Source organism: Pleuronectes platessa, chromosome 13, assembly GCF_947347685.1.
Source record: "Pleuronectes platessa chromosome 13, fPlePla1.1, whole genome shotgun sequence".
NCBI classification, from domain to species: Eukaryota; Metazoa; Chordata; class Actinopteri; order Pleuronectiformes; family Pleuronectidae; genus Pleuronectes; species Pleuronectes platessa.
Genome location: NC_070638.1, coordinates 4,380,255 through 4,401,943, shown reverse-complemented (window position 1 = coordinate 4,401,943; position 21,689 = coordinate 4,380,255). Strand labels below are relative to the sequence as shown.

At 42.3% G+C, this 21,689-nt stretch overlaps 3 protein-coding genes across 3 annotated transcripts; 2 read left to right on the top strand and 1 right to left on the bottom strand.

Moving 5' to 3' along the window:
• Positions 1-6,936, top strand: LOC128454264 (gastrula zinc finger protein XlCGF57.1). The gene is made up of 2 exons (XM_053437616.1): positions 1-338; positions 4,514-6,936. The coding sequence occupies exons 1-2, from the start codon at positions 8-10 to the stop codon at positions 5,929-5,931; spliced, it is 1,749 nt and encodes a 582-aa protein (XP_053293591.1). The 5' UTR covers positions 1-7; the 3' UTR covers positions 5,932-6,936.
• A 5-nt stretch (positions 6,937-6,941) lies between these two features.
• On the bottom strand, positions 6,942-12,793 carry LOC128454314 (transmembrane protein 14C). The gene is made up of 5 exons (XM_053437678.1): positions 12,387-12,793; positions 12,040-12,141; positions 11,869-11,957; positions 9,287-9,405; positions 6,942-8,927 (listed from the first exon to the last, which is right to left on the bottom strand). The coding sequence occupies exons 1-4, from the start codon at positions 12,460-12,462 to the stop codon at positions 9,382-9,384; spliced, it is 291 nt and encodes a 96-aa protein (XP_053293653.1). The 5' UTR covers positions 12,463-12,793; the 3' UTR covers positions 6,942-8,927; positions 9,287-9,381.
• Positions 12,794-13,687: 894 nt separating this feature from the next.
• On the top strand, positions 13,688-19,989 carry LOC128454270 (zinc finger protein OZF-like). Its single transcript, XM_053437626.1, has 2 exons — positions 13,688-14,054; positions 18,623-19,989. The coding sequence occupies exons 1-2, from the start codon at positions 13,724-13,726 to the stop codon at positions 19,774-19,776; spliced, it is 1,485 nt and encodes a 494-aa protein (XP_053293601.1). The 5' UTR covers positions 13,688-13,723; the 3' UTR covers positions 19,777-19,989.
• The last annotated feature ends 1,700 nt before the right edge of the window (positions 19,990-21,689 follow it).

The window sequence follows — 21,689 nt, the reverse complement described above, 5'->3', positions numbered from 1 at the left end:
TTGTCATATGGTCTTTGTCCCCTCAGAGACTCAGAGTGAGGAGAGGAGGAACATGTCCGCCGTGCAGCTGCTGCGGGTGTCGGTACATGAGCGGATCAGCGCTGCCGCTGAAGACTTCCTGCTGCAGGTGGAGAAAGGAGAAGGAAAGGATCAAGTCCCGGAGCTGAGAGCGATGCTCACTGAGCGGCTCGCGGCGGCGGGGGAACAGATCCTCGCGGGGCTTGAGGAAATCTTGTTAGAGTACGAGGACCGAGTGGGGCGGTCCGAGCGGGAGATCTGCCGACAGAGGAGGCTGCTCGATGCCGCGATGAAGCCAGTAGTCCGGCTGAACAGAGCAGGTCAGTCCGTAGAGCAGTGACACTAACAGGCGGACCCCGAAGCCGTCCCACGTAGGACCTGGACCTACAGCCAAAAAAGAAGGTTACGATTCAAAACCTGACGGGGCGCTTCTATTTTTAACCGGCGCATATTTTTTAGTCATTACGGTAGTCGTTTAGCGGATGAGGAAACGCATTGACCAATTGCATGCGAGGTAAGCCATCCCACGTGATACTACTCAGCCAATCAAGTCTGTGCATTGTAGGCGGTAAATATTGCGACTCTACACTGCAGACAGATGAGAGAGTTAGAGGTAAGTTACACACGAAAAGACGGTAGAAAGAAAAAGAAAGATAGCGATACAGGTAGAGAAACGGAGGAGTGAGCCGGAGAAAAAGAGGAGTGAGACGGAGAAAGGGAGAGAAACGTAAGGAACAAATGATGCTCTCCAAAAAAAGAGAAGTGGAAAGCGAAAATAGAGCATTTAAATTGAAATGGCCCACTTAAATCTGAAGTGAGCACAATGTGACCAGTCCACCAGGATCCTGAGCCACTCATTCACTGCCCAACAACGTGCTCATGAGTGTTCCCTCAGAGTTGCTTGTATTTTTGGGTCAACACAAAAAGCCATTTACTGATGGAGGGGTTGTCATAGAAAGAACGAGTGCAGTTGCTGAAACATTTCTTTAGGGAAAACAAAAACAAGAGCTTTGTGATAAAATAAAGCAATACCCATGTAGGGTGACAAAATTCCGGGAATATTCAAAGCGGGAAACTTTCCATGGGAATTAACAGGAATAAACTGGAAATTGTGTGGGTAATTTATACAAACTGTATTTACCTTGTCATATAGAGACATAACTATAAACATTTTGTTTTGTCATAGGCTGATTTGATCCCTGAGGAAACTTTGGGCACTTGACTATATGCTTCTGCATCTTTGTGTCAGTCTTAACATAGGTCTTTGCACAGTATTTGCAAATGTACACAGCCTTTCCTTCTACATTGGCTGGGTTGAAATGTCTCCACACATGAGATAGTACACTTGGCATTCTTCTGTAGAATAAGATGAGAAAAAAGCTTGTAAAAAAACACTAAAGCAATGCCAGAGATATAAATAGTTGATCAATTGGAATCATATTTAAAAATATTTATAATTGATGGATAAATGAATAGAATTAGGCTGGATGAACAGATGAACAATCCTCAATCAGCATGCTAATATATTTTCCCCAGTAATATCATCGAAACTTACCTGGCTAGTCCTGCACACTACAGCAGGTCTCAATAGCCCTGCTGTAGTGTGAAGGATGCTGGGAATTATCTGCATATGAGATGGAAAAATGCACAGTGCAGGGTTGAAATTCAACGTGCAGCGTGTGCTGCATTCCACACATCTTTAAAATAAGGTTGTGAATGATTTGTCTTTAGTGCTCAGCATTTAATTTTTTTTTTTTTTTTAATTCCTCAAAATTCCTGAGCTGAATATTACCATGTACATTTTTCAGAAAGTTTGCGGAAATTTGCCACCCCTTTGCAACCCTATACCCATGTCAGCATCATCCGCCACAAAGAGAAGTGAACTAGTATCGGGAGATGTGCTAAATGAGCTAGATTAAGCCATTCATAAGGCACCATGTGTAGGCTTAGCTGTATATGAGTCCATTGATGTGTGTGACCAGTGCTCAGCTGTTAATGTATGTCAGGTTTTTCAGCACAGAACAGGAAGCGTTCTTTGAAGACCTGTTAGGTGTCTCTACCCTTCAGACCAGTACAAGAGGAGAAGACATCTACCTGGCTCTTAAGGAGATGTTAACAAAGAGAGGAATAGAGCCACAACAAGTGGTTTCAATAACCACAGATGAAGCCCCTGCTATGATAGGGAGAGAGAAAGGAGCTGTAGCAAGACTGAAAGAGGACAATCCTGAGCTCATAGCTTACCATTGCATCATTCATCAATCTGTCCTCTGCGCCTCCCTGTCAGATGAGCATGCTGAGGTAATGAATACAATGATGAAAATTATCAATCTTCTCAGGGCATCTTCTTCCTACCAGCATCACATGCTTAGGGAATCCCTCAGAGAAGTTGATGCCGATGCTGATGATCTTTTGCTGCACAACAATGTGAGATGGCTCAGTAAAGGCAGGGTTAGAGCGCTTTGGGTCCATCAGGAGGGAAGTAGCAGCTTTCTTGGCAGAGGTAAGAAGTCAGAAGGCAACGTAGTTTTCTCTCTTTTTAGAAAATGAGAAATAGATGGATAATGTGGCCTTTTTGGTTGATATCACTTCACATCTGAAGGAACTGAATTTGAGGCTACAGGGCAAGAACAATTCAATTTATGAAAGCTGTCCGCTCCTTTCCGAGGAAACTTGAGGTGTTCAAGGAAGACCTTCAGGGAGACTGTGCACACTTCCCAGCAGTGAAGGAACAGGTTTAGGGACAGAGAGATTTGTCTGCTTTTGTTGACCTTATTGAAAAGCTGAATGTAAACTTCAAAAAAACGTTTTGACAGCTTAAGCTTTGGACAGCCGCTCACCATGTTCATTCAGAACCCATTTCTCATCACAGATATCATGGGGTTCTCAAAAAAGTCTCACAGCACTTTAAATGAGTAAACGCTGGGGCTCTCCAGATGCAATTGGTTGATCTACAAGCAGATGTGGCCCTGAAAGAGCAGTTTGCAAGAACTGATCCGTTCACTTTTTGGCTGCAAATGGTCTCAGAGACAGCTTTCTCAGGTCTGAGTGCAGAGCAAATTCCTTGTAGGTGTAAACCTACTTGGCAATAAAAGACTTCTGATTCTGATTCTGATTCTGAGGAAAGTAGCCCTGTACATCTTGACCATGTTTGGCTCAACATACAACTGCGAGGCAGCTTTCTACACAATGAACATCATCAAAACTAAATATCGTTCAACGCATGTGTTTGAGAATGGCCCTGACTCCATTCCGGCCCAGATTTTAAATTCTTGCAGGACAAGCTAGAGCTCAATTCTCTCTCTGAGCAGAATTTGGGGAGTGGGATATAAGAGGGGAAGAAAGTTATTCCAAAACTGTTCAATTGTTATCATCGGTTGAGACTGTTAAGGCAAGTTTTGAAACAGAAAAAGAGAAATTCAAGCTTTTGCTCCCTTTATTTAATTTGTCTGAAGTTAAGCACTTTATATCACATTTTATTTATTTTGTCTTATTTTGAAATGCAGTCCTAATTTTATTTAGTTAGTGAGAGAACATTATGCATATCTGCAATCATACATATATATTCAGTTCTATGTTACGTGACAATAGAAATTGTCAAAAGTTTTTTTAATCGAACTGAATACATTTAATTAGTCAGGTGTTGAGTACATGCAGTTGCTGATACAACTAGTAGGCTACTTAAATATATATCACCCTAAATAGTAAGAAATTATGATATTCGGGACCTTTGCTTCAAGAAATTTTCTCAAACTGGACCTCTCTAAATTTCATTTGAATACCCCTGCCCTAGAGGAACCGCACCCAGGCTAACGTTAGCTAGCATCAGCCTGAGCAGCGGAGTTAACACGTCACTTCCGGTCTCTGACTGCTGCTCCTCCTCTCCCCTGAATAATGAGGAGGATTTGAAGCTGGTGTGAACTAGTCTGTGCAGAAAACCTGCTGCTGTATTGCTCATGTCTGAAACAGAAAGTCTGGAGTTTTACCCACAGGTCTTGTCTGAAAGCCCCCCCAGAATTTGCTCTGGTTATTGGTGCATACAATGAACAAAAAATCTAAATAAATACAACACACATAAGAAGAAAAAAAAAAAAACAATATATAAAAAAGAAAAATATAAAAGATATAAAAAGTAAAGTGAAAGTCAATTGCAAAATGCAGCACAGGAGAGCAATGTCAATTTGCAATATTCAAAGTAATGCAATATATTAAATATGAGTTAATGTAACACATCCTTGAGACTTGTGGGCGGGGAAAAAGTTAGTGCCCTAATTGGTTTATTTGGCCTCAAAATGAAAGACTTTTTGTACCAGAAACCCTTTGTTTTATGCAGCTTCCTTTACGAGCTGCGTCGTAACACCAACTGTAAACGACCTACACATCTCTACCTTCTGAATGTGATCAATAAAAAATCACAACAGTCGACATTACACAACACAAGTTTTTCAAAACACTTCAGGAAAGTCTGAAATGATAAACGTGTTTATTTGTGTTTCAGTGTGTCCTGCAGACATCCAGCAACTGGTGGTGATTAAAGAAGAGGTCCCCCCTGAGGAGCAGCACTTGAGCCCCCTTGTGGACCCGGAGGACTTAGAGCCCCCCCACATTAAAGAGGAACAGGAGGAACTGTGGACCAATCAGGATGGACAGCAGCTTCAAGGACTGAAGGAGGCTGATATCAAGTTCACATTGACTCCTGTCGCTGTGAAGAGTGAAGAAGATGAAGAGAAACTTAAATCGTCAAAGCTTCATCCCAGTGAGACGAAGGAGAACAGAGCGGACTGTGGAGGACCAGAACCAGCAAGGAACTCAGGTCCTGATGGACGTTTACAACCAGGTCCTGAGGACAAGACTGAAGACTCTTCTGAGACTGAAGTCAGTGAGGATGAATGGATGGAGACCAGGGAAACTCAGACTGGTTTAAATACAAGAAATAACAAACAGCATCTAAGTGATATGGGATGTAAGACAGAAAAAAAAACGTTTAGTTGTTCTGAGTGTGGTAAAGGATTTCGCCATAGGGGCAATCTAAATGAACATATGAGGATTCATACAGGAGAGAAACCGTTTAGTTGCTCTGAGTGTTGTAAAAGATTTAGCCTTAGGAGCCATCTAAATAGACATATGAGGTTTCATACAGGAGAGAAACAGTTTAGTTGCTCTGAGTGTGATAAAGGATTTAATCATAGGGGCCATCTAAATATACATATGAGGAGTCATACAGGAGAGAAACCGTTTAGTTGCTCTGATTGTGGTAAAAGATTTAGCGATAGGAGCCATCTAAATAGACATATGAGGATTCATACAGGAGAGAAACTTTTTAGTTGCTCTGAGTGTGGTAAAAGATTTAACCATAAGGGCCACTTTAATACACATATGAGGAGTCATACAGGAGAGAAACCGTTTAGTTGCTCTGATTGTGTTAAAAGATTTAGCGATAGGAGCCATCTAAATAGACATATGAGGATTCATACAGGAGAGAAACTTTTTAGTTGCTCTGAGTGTGGTAAAAGATTTAGCGATAGGAGCCATCTAAATAGACATATGAGGATTCATACAGGAGAGAAACTTTTTAGTTGCTCTGAGTGTGGTAAAAGATTTAACCATAAGGGCCACTTTAATACACATATGAGGAATCATACAGGAGAGAAACTCTTTAGATGCTCTGAGTGTGGTAAAAGATTTAACGAAAGAAGCAAACTAAAAACGCATATGAGAAGTCATACAGGAGAGAAACCGTTTAGCTGCTCTGAGTGTCGTAAAAGTTTTAACCAAAGGTCAAATCTAAATACACATATGAGCAGTCATACAGAAGAGAAACCGTTTAGTTGCCCTGAGTGTGATAAAGAATTTCGCCAAAGGAGCGATCTAAAAACACATATGAGGATTCATACAAGAGAGAAACCGTTTAGTTGATCCGAGTGTGGTAAAAGATTTAAGATTGAGTCCTATTGTATGAGACGTGAGGATTCATTAAGGAGAGAAGTGATTCAGTTGCATCCTTTGCAACAAATTTATTAGGAACTATGAGCAGATATTCATATTATACATATTCATAGTTCACTGTTTTAAAGGGAACATATTATGAAAATTCAACTTTTGTAGTGCTTCTAGATGTTAATTTGGGTATCTGGCATGTCTACCGTCCCAAAACTCTGGAAAAAAAACATTCCTGCGATTTGTAGTGGTTCCTATATATCAGAAACCAGACGGGGTTACAACCAAAAAGTACGTCATTTTCCAACTATGCCCATGTAGGGAGCCTCGCTACATGGCCTTGGACCACCCCCCACCATCATCTCACCGGCTCCGGGAAGAGACGGCCTGAATCCCCGGCTAGCTAGGGGAGACGGTGGAGCGCGTTAGCTAGCGTAAGCTCGCTGCTGCTACCCGTCAGGCATCTAAGTGGCCGCATAAACATGCCGATCATCGAGGCGGAGACCCCTGGGACACGTTGAGTCAGCAGTGTGGAAGGTTGCTGCTGCTGCGACAGCTCCAGCACCCACTGCTCCCACTGCGGGGCTACGCTGGGGCTCTCGCAGCCAGGCTTCGGCCCACCTGACTCTGGTTCAAAACAATATGGTTGCAAGATTGTCCTCTTTGTCTCCAGTAGCCATATTTCTATAGAGGTAATGGATAGCTAAAATTCTGGGCGCTTGTATCTCGTGGAGGAGGGATGAGGAGTGTGGTGCGGGGGGGGGGCACTCAAAACAGGTTTATCTGAGGAGGGCTGTTTAAGACAGGTGTTGTTTTAAATGATCCTTGTGGTATTTTGACCAAAATATTTCATTAAGACCCCAAGGAACCATATCAACTGTGGTAAATTAGGCATACGATGGGTCCTTTAAGTAGACTTTTAATCATTTTTATGTCCCTTGAAAATATGACTCATTTAAATCAGTGTTTATATATCTTGTTTCTACTGATCATAAAGTCCTTCATGTAATTTTAAGGTTAAAGTGTGTTCCTTGCTCAGTATGAATGTGTGTTCTTAACTAGTTCATATAATTAAATATGTTTGTTTTAAGACAATGGTTTCTTGATTCGTGAGATTCAATGACGGTGTGTGTTCTCCTTCATGTATCAAATGTGTTTCCAAGAATAAAAGTCTCATAAAAAGATAATGGCGTCATCGCCCTCCTCCTCTTTGTTTCTTTACGAACGGAGGCTGCACTGGCTACAGTTGAATTGTCTCATCCCGAGATAAATTAATCAGCTTCTCACAGTCAGACATGTTTGTTACATTTGACGTGAAGTTGGAACTGGGCCATTTCAGGTCAGAATATCTGACATGAGTTGTCTGGAACGCAGCATTACACTCACACACACGGACACTGAAGCAGCGATGACGGAGGAGCCCTCGCTGACATGAATGACGGTAAATGTCAAACAGCAGGATTGTTAAATTTAGAGACAGCGGTGATGTCCCAAATCTATAACATTTAAGAATTATTTTTATATTCTTGTTCTTGTACTGGGATGGTTTGGTTCTGTCGGTCAATCTGTGTGATACTGGACTCAGTGGATCACAGATCGATATAAAACAACAGATCATAGGACAGTGATTCAAACCAAACACATTTAATCTATTGAACAATAAGGGGCCTGTCTAGTGCCCCTGAGCAAGGCACCTTACTCCCCCAACATCTGCTCCCCGAGCGCCGTACATGGTCGCTCACTGCTCTGTATGTCCTGCACCAGATGGGTCAAAAGCAGAAGTTAAATTTCCCTACCTGCATGAGTGTGCCTTTGCATGTCTGTGCATGTGTTTGGGATGAATAAATGCATCTTAATCTTAATCTTAATAAGCAGAAGGATCGACATCACGTGACGGACGCAGGAAGTGAAGCGTTTAGTGAAGCGTGAGCTGCTTTGCTTTCCTAGAAATTGTAGAAAATGTAGTTTTAATGTTTAATTGTTTTTGTTTTCATCTCAATTTGAAGTTGATCTGAGGCAAATGTTTGAAATCAGAATTTACTTGGTGCCGTCTAGTGTGTTTTGTTCGGCACAGATTCAAGTAGAGTAATGCTCAGCACAGTGTTCCTTTTCCAGTGCGTTTGTTGATGAAACTATTTGTTCCCTTAATTTGTAATTGCAACTCTAGGAGAATGATAATAATGATGAAATATCTTATTTTCAAGACATCTATGAAAAGAAACTGAGCAGTGGTGGTGCATGTTTAACTGACTTATGTATCAGTGGTCACATCGCGGTTTGATTGTCTTATTTATTTAATTTTTTTTTTGTCTGGGATTAATGAAAAACAAATTTATTTAATATGTTCTCTGAGTCAAAGGAGAGCCAATGAACTGTCTAATTGCCCTTCTCCCTTATCTTGTTCTTATTGATTTGAATTGTCAGATGGGGTAAAAGATGAACATATACATCAAGACAAAGATTATTGAACCTGGAAAGGAACCAGACCTGACTCTGAGAAGAACAACAGACGAGTTAGAATTACACGGTTTGAGGAAATGTCTCAATTCTGAGAGAGAGACGTCACCTTTGCAAGACATAAAGATTCCTTTGATCTTTTATCTGCTCTTTACTTGGGGACACTCAAGAAAACCTTATATGTGGGTTAGTGAGTCTTCTGATATAAATAAATAGACTCTTAGTGAGACTAGTCAGGACGACGGATGGATAACTGGAATCTAATGAAATCTAACAAATATAATTTATCTTTTCAGTATCGACAGCAAATATATTTGAATCTCAAAAACACAGTCAGATCTTGAAAGCTGCCAAACATGGTGTGTAGCACTAGGTACTAGGTACTAGCATGTTCAACAAAAATTGTTCAAATATATAAAAGAGTGCATGTCAATTTTTGGGTTTGCTCTCGTCTTCCAGAACGACTACTTCCGTCGCAATTCGAACTCTCTTGGTCTTTGAAAGCTCTCGAGCGAGTTCTGTGGACAGAGGGAGGCAGATGATGAGTTTTAACGAGACACAGACAGAACCAGGACGTGAAATATTGAGGCATTGTAGTTAGTTAGTGGAAGAGAATAAAACATGAATCCACATTGTTCTAGAAAATTACTATTACTATTATTTCTTGAGTACACTGTAAATATTCATATATTCAAACTCAAGCTGCATTGACTGTAAATACGAACAGCTGAGTGGAGACAAGCTCAGGTGAGTGTAAAGGTTGAGATCATGATGTTCTCATTTCACCCCTTTCAACACAAAAACGCCCTGTCCCAGCTCGTGTCTGGTTTCTCTTTAACAACATAATGATCCTGTGAGATGAACGTCCGGTCGTCACCTTCGGATGTCGTCGCCGCAGCTGCTGGTTCCTCAGCGGCAACTGCACCGATGAGTGTTTCCACACGGCGAGGCACGTCAGCCGGGTCTAGGTGTTCACTTCCACGAGGAGGTGGAGATCTGTTGAAGGAGGAGACCGGGTTACCGGGACGCTAACCAGCCGGTGAGCGGGGAGTGAGAGGCAGAGATCTGGCCGAGAAGCCGTGCCTGCGGTCGGGGTAAGTCACGAGCCCAAGCCCCCTCCTCAGCTCGGGCTCGCTGGGTGATGTCGTCGGGATGCTGGCTCAATGTCAGCAGCTCGCTTCTAGTGGACCTGGCGGTGTTTGTTTACGGTTAGCAGCAGGCAGCTAACGCTAGCTTGCGGTTAGTTTGTTTTAAAGTTGCAGTACTTTCTGGAATGGCTGCTTGTGCACGTTTTTACAGCAGTATTGCATGTGGCAGCCCACCCGGATAGCAGCGGAGATCTGGCCGAGAAGCCGAGCCTGCGGTCGGGGTAAGTCACATGCCCAAGCGCCCAAAAATTCTGTATGTTTACTTCTGCAACAAACTGTCTCTTGTACTGTTTCCACTTCATCACTTTAATCACTACGTTTACACTTTTAGAGAACCTTATGCTGCTGTACTTAAAAAATTCTGTATGTTTACTTAGTATTAGGAAATGTCTTGTGTTATCTGTTGTGCCTGTGCACTTTATATGTTTCACTGTGGGAGAGTGGGAAACGTCGTATCGATTCCTTGTATGTTCTGAACATGTTAAGAAATTGACAATAAAGCTACTTTAACTTTAGCCTTCCTCAGCTCGGGCTCGCTATGTGATTTCGGGTTGCTGGCTCCATGTCTGACTGATCTCCCCACGGATAGGGGAGCGTTGACAGTGCGTTTCTCTTGTCGCAGTGACTGTCTTCAACTAGAAAAGCTGTTGTTTTGTTTCGGTAATAGCCTCATAGCAATCAGTGCCTGGCTTGCCGGCCGGCTTGGGCGGCAGGGGCAGCAGGCTGCTCGGTTGCGGGTTGGATCCCGGCAGTACCCGGGCGGCTCACTGCGAGGCTGGTGATGCTCCCGCGGACTTCACACACCTGAGAGCCGGACACGTCTCACCAGCGTAGGGTCCCCCACATCTTCAGGGTATGTCTCATATTCATCATTGATCATTATCGATCTGTGACAAATCTCCAGCCTGTGTGCCCCTGTGTTTGTCCCGCTAAGGTTAGAAGTAGCGGGCTAACGCTAGTTTGCTGTTAGTTTGTGTTTAAAGTTCCAGCACTTTCTGGAATGGCTGCTTTTGAACGTATGTACAGCAGTATTGCATGTGGAACCCCGGCCGGGAAGCATCGGACTGGGAGGTGGGGGGAGAGATCCCATTTCGGGTTCGGAATGGAGGAATAATGCTCTCGGAGTCGTAGCTTGTGTGTATGTGTTTCGGCCCGGTAGACGCAGCACCTATTAATAGAAAACAATGCACTCGGAAGCTAACCCGAGTCGTTGCTTCTGTGTGTGTCGCCCGGTTGAAACAGCAGGTATAACTTAAAACAGCTGTTTGTGGAGCTTTGTTAGAAAAAAGGATGAAAACTGTTGCATGTTCGCTATGTGGCAGGAGGGCGGGATATCCGAGTTACCCTGAACGCAGCACAGGGATGTTGTTAGCAGCTGAACCAAGCAGCCCAGAGCTAAGCCTCCACTGCTCGCTCGCCTTCATGTCCGCACACGGACCGTCAGTCCCCGCGGAGGGGAACCCGGACAGACCCATGTCTGTGTGAGGGGTTCCGGGAGTGAGGGCGTGACAACAACCGGACTGAGACGTCGAGAACAGTCAAATCGAACTAGCTCTCAGCGGCTAACTGGTCTCTCATCGGGGCTTGAGAGTAAAGCAGCGCGTATTTTAAGTGTAGATATGTGTGTATACACACATATGTAATGCATGTATTTAAATAATGTACATCTTTATCAGAAGATGTTGTAGTTTGAAAATTGTAGCTTCAATGAAGAAACACAACAAATGGATACAGAAATATATGTGAAGGTGAGTGACTTAGAAGGATTTTAACAACCTTAAATTTGCTAAGGGGAGATTTAAGACGTGGAACTGGATGTGTGTGCGTGTGTGTGCGCTCAGAATATATGCCCTGTATGAATAAAAACACATACAATTATAGTGTATACACACATATCTAATGCATGTATTTAAATGCTAAAGGGAGATTTAAGATGTGTGTGCGTGTGTGTCTGTGTGTCGGGGGCGGGGCGGTGAGAGGGGGGGTGGGTTGTTGGTGAGAGGGGGGGGCGGGGCGGTGATGGGGGGGGGGGCACTCGAAACAGGTCAATCTGAGGAAGGCTGTTTTAGACAGGGTAAAAAGGGTGCTGTTTTAAATTATCCTTGTGGTATTTTGACCAAAAAATGTTACAGACATTTCATTAAGACCCCAAGGAGCCATATCAACTGTGGTGAAATGGGCATAATATGTCCCCTTTAAATTCTCGAGGTCAACGTCCAAGTGAATGTTTGTACCAGATTAAAAGAAACTGGCTTGGGGCGTTCTCGGTTCAAGTCATTTAAAGTCGTCAATCTTCATGACGGTGTTTCACCTGAATGAAGTCATTAAACCCGCTGGCATGAACTTCCCCCGAGTTGATCAATCTCAGGCCCATCACCACAGTGAGAGTTCCGGAGGTGCCTGTGTTTCATCAGCGGAGGGAGACGCGTGTTAGTGTTTGTGAACTCACATTGACACAGATCAACAGACTACACAAGCTCACCCAGCAACAGCCACACATTCTTCGGATTCTGAGATGTCAGATAAGCACCGACCGCGGCCAACAGACCGAACAGGAGCCCGGCGGCCAGGGAGGGGACGCTGCCTGAGGAGCACACACAACCAGGATAGCTTTTATTTTGAAATAAATTGATTCACTTTCTTTTTATGAGCAGCTTTTACTTAGGAATAGGATTTTCTACAGTGAACACACATTGGCCAGTTTATTAGGAACACTGATCTATAATTTTGCTGCTCTGCTAAAGATTCCACCGCCATGTTACTATGTTCAGCTTGTGAATAAGTTATTTAAAGTGAAGTTATTCATGTTACTCTCAGTGTGTCTCTTACCTGCTTTCACAAAACCAATGACTTCTCCCACTGACACCAGAACAGCATAACTAAACCCAATCCAGTCCAGAGCCATGACCACAACTAGGAACAGAATCACAAGTGGAATCAGATCTAGACCTGGAACAAGAATCAGATCTGGTTCGAACGCCTCGTCCGGAATTCTTCCGGAGTCTTGCGGAAAAAATTCAAAGTAAACGTTTGCTCTAACATTGAGCCGGAGAAGGTTTTACATAAAACAAAAAAAATATTGGTTCAGATGATCAAAATGTTATATTCTTCATTCAACTTTTTTTTGTTTGGAGATTGACAGACTCATACCATTTTTAATCAAAAGCTTTATCAATATAAGAACAAAAAAGAACTTTATCTGCATCGACTGATAACACATTAATTTGTCTTTTACTTTTTCCTCTTTCTTTAAAGACTGGGGGGAATTGAACATTGATAAACACCAATAAAGGAAAATATATTAAATAGTGTGAAACAAATGTTCACTGTTTATTTATTTCTCCTGCTCTTTATCAATAATTCGACGCCTGATTATTATTATTTATCAGGGCCCGAGCACTGTGCAGTAAGAGACAGTGGGAGGCCCTATTGAAATTGTAAGGATTTTATTTTAGGGGCGCCCCCCCTCAACAAACCATTCCACTCCTGCAGTGAGTGTCAGTGATCAAAGATCTAAGGAATCTTTTTGTCTTGCAAAGGTGACGTCTCTCTCTCAGAATTGAGACATTTCCTCAAACCGTGTATACATTGAGATACGGCGAAGGTTCATCCTTCGCCAAAGGAGACGATGTTGTCATAACACCACTTTGCATTGTCCTATCACCACCAAACTTCTGTCTCATGATCATAGACCAAGCCTGAACAGCTCTATGAGTCAATATTTCCTCAGGGTCATAGCGCCACCTACTGATCAGTGTGAAAATGAAACACATGCAACGTCTCAAAATGCATGTCCTCGGACCCGTTCAGTGCTGCTTTTTAGTCCTACAAAATGTCGTTTATTTTTGGTTTTACTGTCGGAGTTTGTTTACTTTAATTGTTGAGTATTTCTACTTCACTGTCTTAGTACTTTTACTTGTAATGGAATATTACTTTACTGTCTTAGTACTTTTACCTCAATGAATGATCCAAATACTTCTTCCACCATTGGTTAAGTTTATTTCGTTGCTTGTACTTTAGTACTTGTTTAACAAGTACTTGTAACAGGGTATTTCTTCTGTGCAGTATTAGCACTTTTGTTTCCTCTTCGTCCTCCAGTCCAACAGGGGTCGCTGCTGACTCGGAGCTCGGAGTCTCTGTTTCCTGTCGCGGTCTGTCTTTGTCATATGGTCTTTGTTCCCTCAGAGACTCAGAGTGAGGAGAGGAGGAACATGTCCGCCGTGCAGCTGCTGCGGGTGTCGGTACATGAGCTGATCAGCGCTGCCGCTGAAGACTTCCTGCTGCAGGTGGAGAAAGGAGGAGGAAAGGATCAAGTCCCGGAGCTGAGAGCGATGCTCACCGAGCGGCTCGCGGCGGCGGGGGAACAGATCCTCGCGGGGCTTGAGGAAACCTTGTTAGAGTACGAGGACCGAGTGGAGCAGTCCGAGCGGGAGATCTGCCGCCGAGGGAGGCTGCTCGATGCCGCGATGCAGCCCGTAGTCCGGCTGCACAGAGCAGGTCAGTCCCTAGCATTAGTTAGCTAGCATCAGCCCGAGCAGCAGAGTTATCACGTCATTTCCTGTCTCTGTCTGCTTGCACCCGCCTGCTCCTCCTCTCACCTGAATAATGAGGACGATTTGATGCTGTTGTGAATGAGTCTGTTCAGAAAACCTGCTGCTGTGTTGATCATGTCTGAAACAGAAAGTCTGGACACGCTGCATAATCCCCACGTAGTAATGTGGACAACGGGCTACAGGCCTGTTTTCATCAATACGAGTCGTCCTCCGTGATGGACACATAACATTGGTGTCTATGTACAGCTTGCTGAGAAACGAGTGCGCAGGGACCGTCTACAAATTGCAACACCGAAAAGAGATAGTACAAAAATGTTTAATAACATCACTCTAATACTGTATATTGTAGCATTTACCTCTAATACACAAAATACTGTACTAGTCCTAGGTTCTAAGGAGTTGGGTGAAAGCATAAAAAATAAGCCAGAGACCAGGTACTTTAAATTTAAGCCGGTACTTTACTAAACACATTTAGACAAAAAGACAATTAAAAAAAAAAATTATAAACATGATGAACTTAATAAACATATATATACACAATTCAAACAATAAAATGGAGGGTTTGGATGAGTGGAGCTCACTCTTCTTCCCTTATTCTCTTGTTAGTTCGTTGTGTTTGTCTTTTCAAAAATAAATAATAAAGTTCCGCCTGAAGTCCTTTCAGTTCAATTAAAAAATATAAAGAAAATACTGATACTCCTACCACTCTGGCAGTGAGTATCCAACATCCAATCCGGGCAGAAGTCAAGTCAAGTTCAGGGGATGCTCGCTTCAGCCCTTTAAAAACGGACTCTGCCGGTCTTCCTAGCTCGCCATCTTGTCCGTGCTGCGTGTCTGTTGCTCCAACACGCACACACACAGGTGTCTCCTCGCAGGTTTGCCTGATCACAGAACCTCTTCAAATATGCGATGCACTTTAAACAAACTTTTTGCATTCCTTTCAGGTCTTCACATATCTTTTTACACTTGATTTCAGCAGTCAAACTTCTTCTTCTCTTTCCTATTTCTTTCTCCTCTCGTGGTCTTGTGTCTTCCCCCCTATTTTTCCTTTTCTAATCTTTGTCGTTACCCTCACCTGCGAAGGGCCAATTCTCTTAAAGGGGAAAGCGCCCTTAAAGGGAAAGGGTCACTTTTTAGTCACCAGACTTTTAACTATTTCTCCATTAAATTGTTTACATGGGTTTTAAGTTAATAACATGTATGAAATTGAACCAGTTTCACTTATTTAATAATTTAATTGACTATTTATACATTTAGAATACATAGTTATATTTATTTATTTCATATGTATCTATATTATTATTTAGTGAGAGCAACCTTAATGTGGACTATTTATTTAGTATACATTTGAATGCATATTAATATATTTCAAGTTTATCTATATCATAACTTTTATAATATATTATAATTTATAGATATTAATGTGTTACAATATTCTCACCAAAATCACCTCACAGGTCCAGCGAGTCCTGCTGACTCTGCTACAGTACAAAGTAAAAAAATAAAAATAATTTGTGGAAATATTTATCATGAATATTATTCAATAACTTCGGTCTAATACTGTACATTGGCACCACAATCATGTCACAGGTCGAGCATCTCCTGATGGCTATGCTACAGTACTTAATTTTGAAAAAAATTATTTTGGGAAATATTTATTATGGAAAATATTCAATTACTTCACTGTAATACTGTATATTCTCAACAAAAGAGATTCTGATTAAAATTCAACAAAATTGGGAGATTTTCTGTTTCGCAAAACCATCAAGGGTCTCCTATGTGTTTGATGTGTAGTTGGGGCCAATACACTTTCTGTAGAACTGTACTGTAGCATAGCCATCAGGGGACGCTGGACCTGTGTAATGATTTTGGTGAGAATATAAAGGAGTTAAGGTGAGGTTATTGAATAGTTTTGTAATAGCTCTTTTCGGTGTTGTTATTTGTAGACGGTCCCTGCGCACATGTTTCTCAGCAAGCTGTACATAGACACAAATGTTGTGTCCATCACGGAGGACGACTCGTATTGATGAAACCGGTCTGTAGCCCGTTGTCTACATTACTACAGTGGGGATTATGCAGCGTTTGTGCTTTAACAACGTTTTGCTGAAGACTTATTGATCCAGGAAGTCTGAATCTGTGAATATCTTGCCAACTTTACTGAAGTCTACCCAACCTCCCCTCACCCTGTTCTCCTCGGTTAGTGACCTAATTGGTTTATATGGCCTGAAAATGAAAAACTTTTTTACCAGAAACCCTTTGTTTGATGCTGTTTCCTTTACAAGCTTCGTCATAACAACGGAGGGGCATCGATTAATTAGTCTTAATCGAACGTCGGGAGAATTAACAATCGATTTTCGATTAATCATTAATATTTTCAAGTTAAAAAATTCGCTATTTATAAGCTATATTAAAATGCAGTGGAGAAAATAAAAGCGTATTTCCTCATTGAGATCTTTATTACAAGATGAACAAAATATGTGCTGCTGTAATCTTAAGCAGCGGAGCCAACAACAGCTAGAAGTCGGTGCTACTAAACACAACTGACCCTTTTTTTTCCCCTCCAAAATAAAATAATAACAATATAAAAAAACGTAATGTTAAACAACAACTACAAATATATAATACTTAGGTCTGACAGGTTTTGCCAAATGTAACTCAAAACTATCAAACAAGGTACAGTCGAGAAAGCTTCATAAAAGTAACCAGTAACTCACATACAACTTCAGCACCAGCCTACGGATTTGTGTTGTTAAAGATGAGCATGTTAACATGCTCTGGGGTCAGACGCTAACGCAGCCTGGTGACCGTCAGTCCAGCCGCCGAAAAAACCCGCTCTGAGGGGACTGACGTCGCCGTGATACACAGGTAGCTCCGTGCTAACTTGGCTAGCCTAGCCGAGGCTTCGATCGTCGATTAATTATGCCCATCCCTACATACATACACTAGAAAATATGCGCTGCTGTAGTCTTAAGTAGCGGAGCCGACAGCTAGAAGCCGGTGCTCATAAACACAACTGACCCTCGTTTATTTTTTCTTTGTTTCCAGTAAGTTTATCAGTTGCCGAAAACCTTCACCCTCAACAATACTTTTAGGGTTGCATATCCATCTAGATGAACTTGCAGATCCGTTGGTTAATTTTCTCTGCTCCTTGTGCATCGCAGTTCCTCTGTGCTAACAACGAGTTGATGCTAGGTTGAGACCGAGAGCAGGATGCACCTAGACTGGATGCCAGACAACCTTAGCCCCGCCCACAACATTTGAGGTCGGGAAGTTCGGTCTGGAGTCGCTCCATTGGGGAGAAATTATGCCCGGTTCGAAATCGACCGGACCAATCAGATTGTCAGGGCGGGCTTTATACGATGATGGACAGATGATCAATGGTAACGTAATCAACTACGTCATCAAAGAGCGCTTGGGTTGACTTTGTTTTCCACAAACATGCCTGCCGCTGGAGAGCTGAGATGTGTAGATGCTGCCATTGAGTCTGTTTTAGGAGACATCGACAGCGCATTCATTTTGAAAGAGGAGCAGAGAAACGCGATCAAAGCATTTGTAGATCGAAAAGCTGTTTTTGCCGTCCTTCCTACGGGATTCGGAAAAAGTTTAATCTATCAGCTGGCCCGATGGTCGTGAAGAAGATGGGACACGGGAATGTCGCGTTTCCAACCGTGTTATTAAGTTCTTACAGGGCCGACAAATGCGATATGATTTGTTTGATGTGTTGTGGAGCTGTAATCCTAAACGGAGAACTTGTTCGTACGTGCATTCACCTTTACTGTAACTGACTGCTACACCTGCCACTTTATGCATACTGTTTTATTCTGTTATTTTGTGTTGGGCTTATTTTGTTTTACACGTAGTGACTCCCTTTGCATAAATACCTGCAGTTTAAGGAGCGGACCATGTTAAAAGACACACCAGATCGAGGTTGAGACCGAGAGCAGGCTGCACCGCCACTAACCCGGGTCGGATATGCGTTGTTCAAGTGGTACATCATTTGTGTCGTAGCCGAGTTGTACTTACACACAGCTTGGCAGTGTTGGCAGTGAACAAAGTCATTTTTTAAATCAAAATGGTCCCACGCTACACTTCGCGGTGACCTCCTCATGTTTACTTTTGAAATACACGTTAACTCGCAGGTAACTGAGTAGTCCTGTGGCGTTTTTTTCAAACATTGCCCCCCGTGTTCGATTGTGTAATTGCTGCCAAGTAGCGAAATCCATTGCATTCCTTCAAGACTCACACCATGCAACAGAGCATGCATTCGTTTTATCGATGTAAAAATTATGTCAGACGAAAATCTTAATGTTCAATTAATCGATCGTCGATTAATTATGCTCATCCCTAGTTGTAACACCAACCGTAAACGACCTCAACATCTCTACTTCCTGAATGTGATCGTTCAAAAATCACAACAGTCGACATTAAACGACACAACACAAGTTTTTCAAAACACTTCAGGAAACTCTGAAATGATAAACATGTGTATTTGTGTTTCATTGTGTCCTTCAGACATCCAGCACCTGATGGTGAATAAAGAAGAGGTTCCCTCTGAGGAGCAGCAGTGGAGCCCCCTTGTGGACCAGGAGGACCTAGAGCCCCCCCACATTAAAGAGGAACAGGAGGAACCGTTGACCAATCAGGATGGACAGCAGCTTCAAGGACTGGGGGAGGCTGATATCAAGTTCACATTGACTCCTGTCGCTGTGACGAGTGAAGAAGTTGAAGAGAAACTTAAATCGTCAAAGTTTCATCCCAGTGAGACGACGGAGAACAGAGCAGACTTTGGAGGACCAGAACAAGCCAGGAACTCCGGTCCTGATGGACGTTTACAACCAGGTCCTGAGGACAAGACTGAAGACTCTTCTGAGACTGAAGTCAGTGAGGATGAATTGATGGAGACCAGGGAAACTCAGACTGATTTAAATACAAGAAATAACAAACAGCCTCTAAGTGATATGGGATGTAAGACTGGAAAAAAAATGTTTAGTTGCTGTGAGTGTGGTAAAAGATTTAACCATAGGTGCCGTCTCAATACACATATGAGAATTCATACAGGAGAGAAACCGTTTATTTGCCCTGAGTGTGGTAAAAGATTTAACCGTAGGTGCCGTCTCAATACACATATAAGGATTCATACAGGAGAGAAACCGTTTATTTGCCCTCAGTGTGGTAAAAGATTTAACCATAGGTGCCTTCTCAATACACACATGAGGATTCATACAGGAGAGAAACCGTTTAGTTGCTCTGAGTGTGGTAAAGGATTTATCGAAAGGGGCACTCTACGTAAACATATGAGGATTCATACAGGAGAGAGACCGTTTAGTTGTTCTGAATGTGGTAAAGGATTTATCGAAAGGAGCGGTCTAAATACACATATGAGGATTCATACAGGAGAGAAACCGTTTAGCTGCTCTGAGTGTGGTAAAGCATTTATTCAAAGGGGCGTTCTAAATATACATATGAGGATTCATACAGGAGAGAAACCGTTTAGTTGCCCTGAGTGTGGTAAAAGATTTAACAGAAGGTCAAATCTAAAGACACACTTGAGGCGTCATACAGGAGAGAAACCGTTTAGTTGCTTTGAGTGTGGTCAAACATATACCCAAAGGCGCACTCTAAATACACATATGAGGATTCATACAGAAGAGAAACTGTTTAGTTGATCTAAGTGTGGTAAAAGATTTAAGATTCTGTCCTACTGTACGAGACGTGAGGATTCATAAAGGAGAGAAGTGATTCAAATGCAACCTTTGCATCAAAGTATTTATTAGGAACTATGAGCAAATATTCATATTATACATATTCATAGTTCACTGTTTTAAAGGGGACATATTATGAAAATTCCACTTTTGTAGTGCTTCTACACGTTAATTTGGGTATCTACCGTCCCAAAAACTTTGGAAAAAAACAACTCCTGCGATCTGTTGTGGTTCCTCTTTGTCAGAAACGAGACGGGATTACGACCGAGAGTACCTAATTTTCCAACCATGCCCATGTAGGGAGTCTCGCTACATGGCCTTGGACCACCCCCACCATCATCTCACCGGCTCTGGAGAGAGACTGCCTGGCTCCCCGGCTAGCTAGGGGAGACGCTGGAGCGTGTTAGCTTGTAGCTCGTGAAGGCGGGGGCACTCAAAACAGGTCAATCTGAGGAGGGCTGTTTCAGACAGGGTAAAAAGGGTGCTGTTTTAAATGATCCTTGTGGTATTTTGACCAAAATATGCTACAGATATTTCATTAAGACCTCTAGGAACCATATCGACTGCTAGAAAATGGGCAAGCGATGGGTTCTTTAAGTAGACTATTAACAGTTTTTATGTCCCTAGAAAATATAACTCATTCAAATCAGTGTTTATAAATCGTGTTTCTACTGATTTCTACACAATTTATCTATTTTTCATAAAGTCCTTCATGTAATTTTAAGGTTAAGTTGTGTTCCTTGCACAGTATGAATGTGTGTTTTTAATTAGTTAATATGATTAAATGTGTTTGTTTTAAGACAATGGTGTCTTGGTTCGTGAGATTCAATGACAGTGTGTGTTCTCCTTCATCTATTGAATGTGTTTCCAAGAATGAAAGTCTCATAAAAAGATAATTGTGTCGTCGCCCTCCTCCTCTTTGTTTCTGTACGAACGGAGGCTGCACTGGCTACAGTTGAATTGTCTCATCACGAGACAAATTAATCAGCTTCTCACAGTCAGACATGTTTGTTACGTTTGACGTGAAGTTGTAACTGGGCCATTTCAGGTCAGAATATCTGACATACGAGTCGTCTGGAACGCAGCATTACACTCACACACACGGACAGTGAAGCAGCGATGACGGAAGAGCCCTCGTTGACATGAATGACGGTAAATGTCAAACAGCAGGATTGTTAAATTCAGAGACAGCTGTGATGAATTTTCTCTTATTAAACTCAGACAAAACAGGTTATTATACTTGGCCCAAAACACCTTAGAGATACATTATCTAATGATATAGCTGCGCTAGACGACATTGCCCTTGCTTCCAACAAAACAGTCAGGAACTTGGGAGTGATCTTCGATCCTGATTTATCCTTTAATAGTCACTTAAAACAAATTTCTAGAACCGCTTTTTTACACTTGCGTAATATCTCAAAAATTAGACATGTCCTTTCACAAAAAGATGCAGAAAAGCTAGTCCACGCCTTTGTTACATCGCGACTGGACTATTGTAATTCATTATTATCAGGCTCCAGCATTAAGTCGTTGCTTAAGACTGCTTGCTTAAGACTCTACAGCTTGTCCAAAATGCCGCAGCACGTGTCCTGACGAGAACAAAGAGAAGAGAGCACATTTAAAATTCTCCTCCTCACCTTCAAGGCCCTTAATAATATAGCGCCTTTTTACCTTAAAGAGCTGTTAGTACCTCATAAACCCACTAGAGCACTCCGCTCCAAGAATTTAGGCCTACTTGTCGTCCCTAAAGTCTCGAAAAGTAGAGTAGGAGCCAGAGCTTTCAGCCATCAAGCCCCTCGGCTGTGGAATAATCTACCATTTTCAGTTCGGGAGGCAGACACCATCTGTTCGTTTAAGAGTAGGCTCAAAACCTTCCT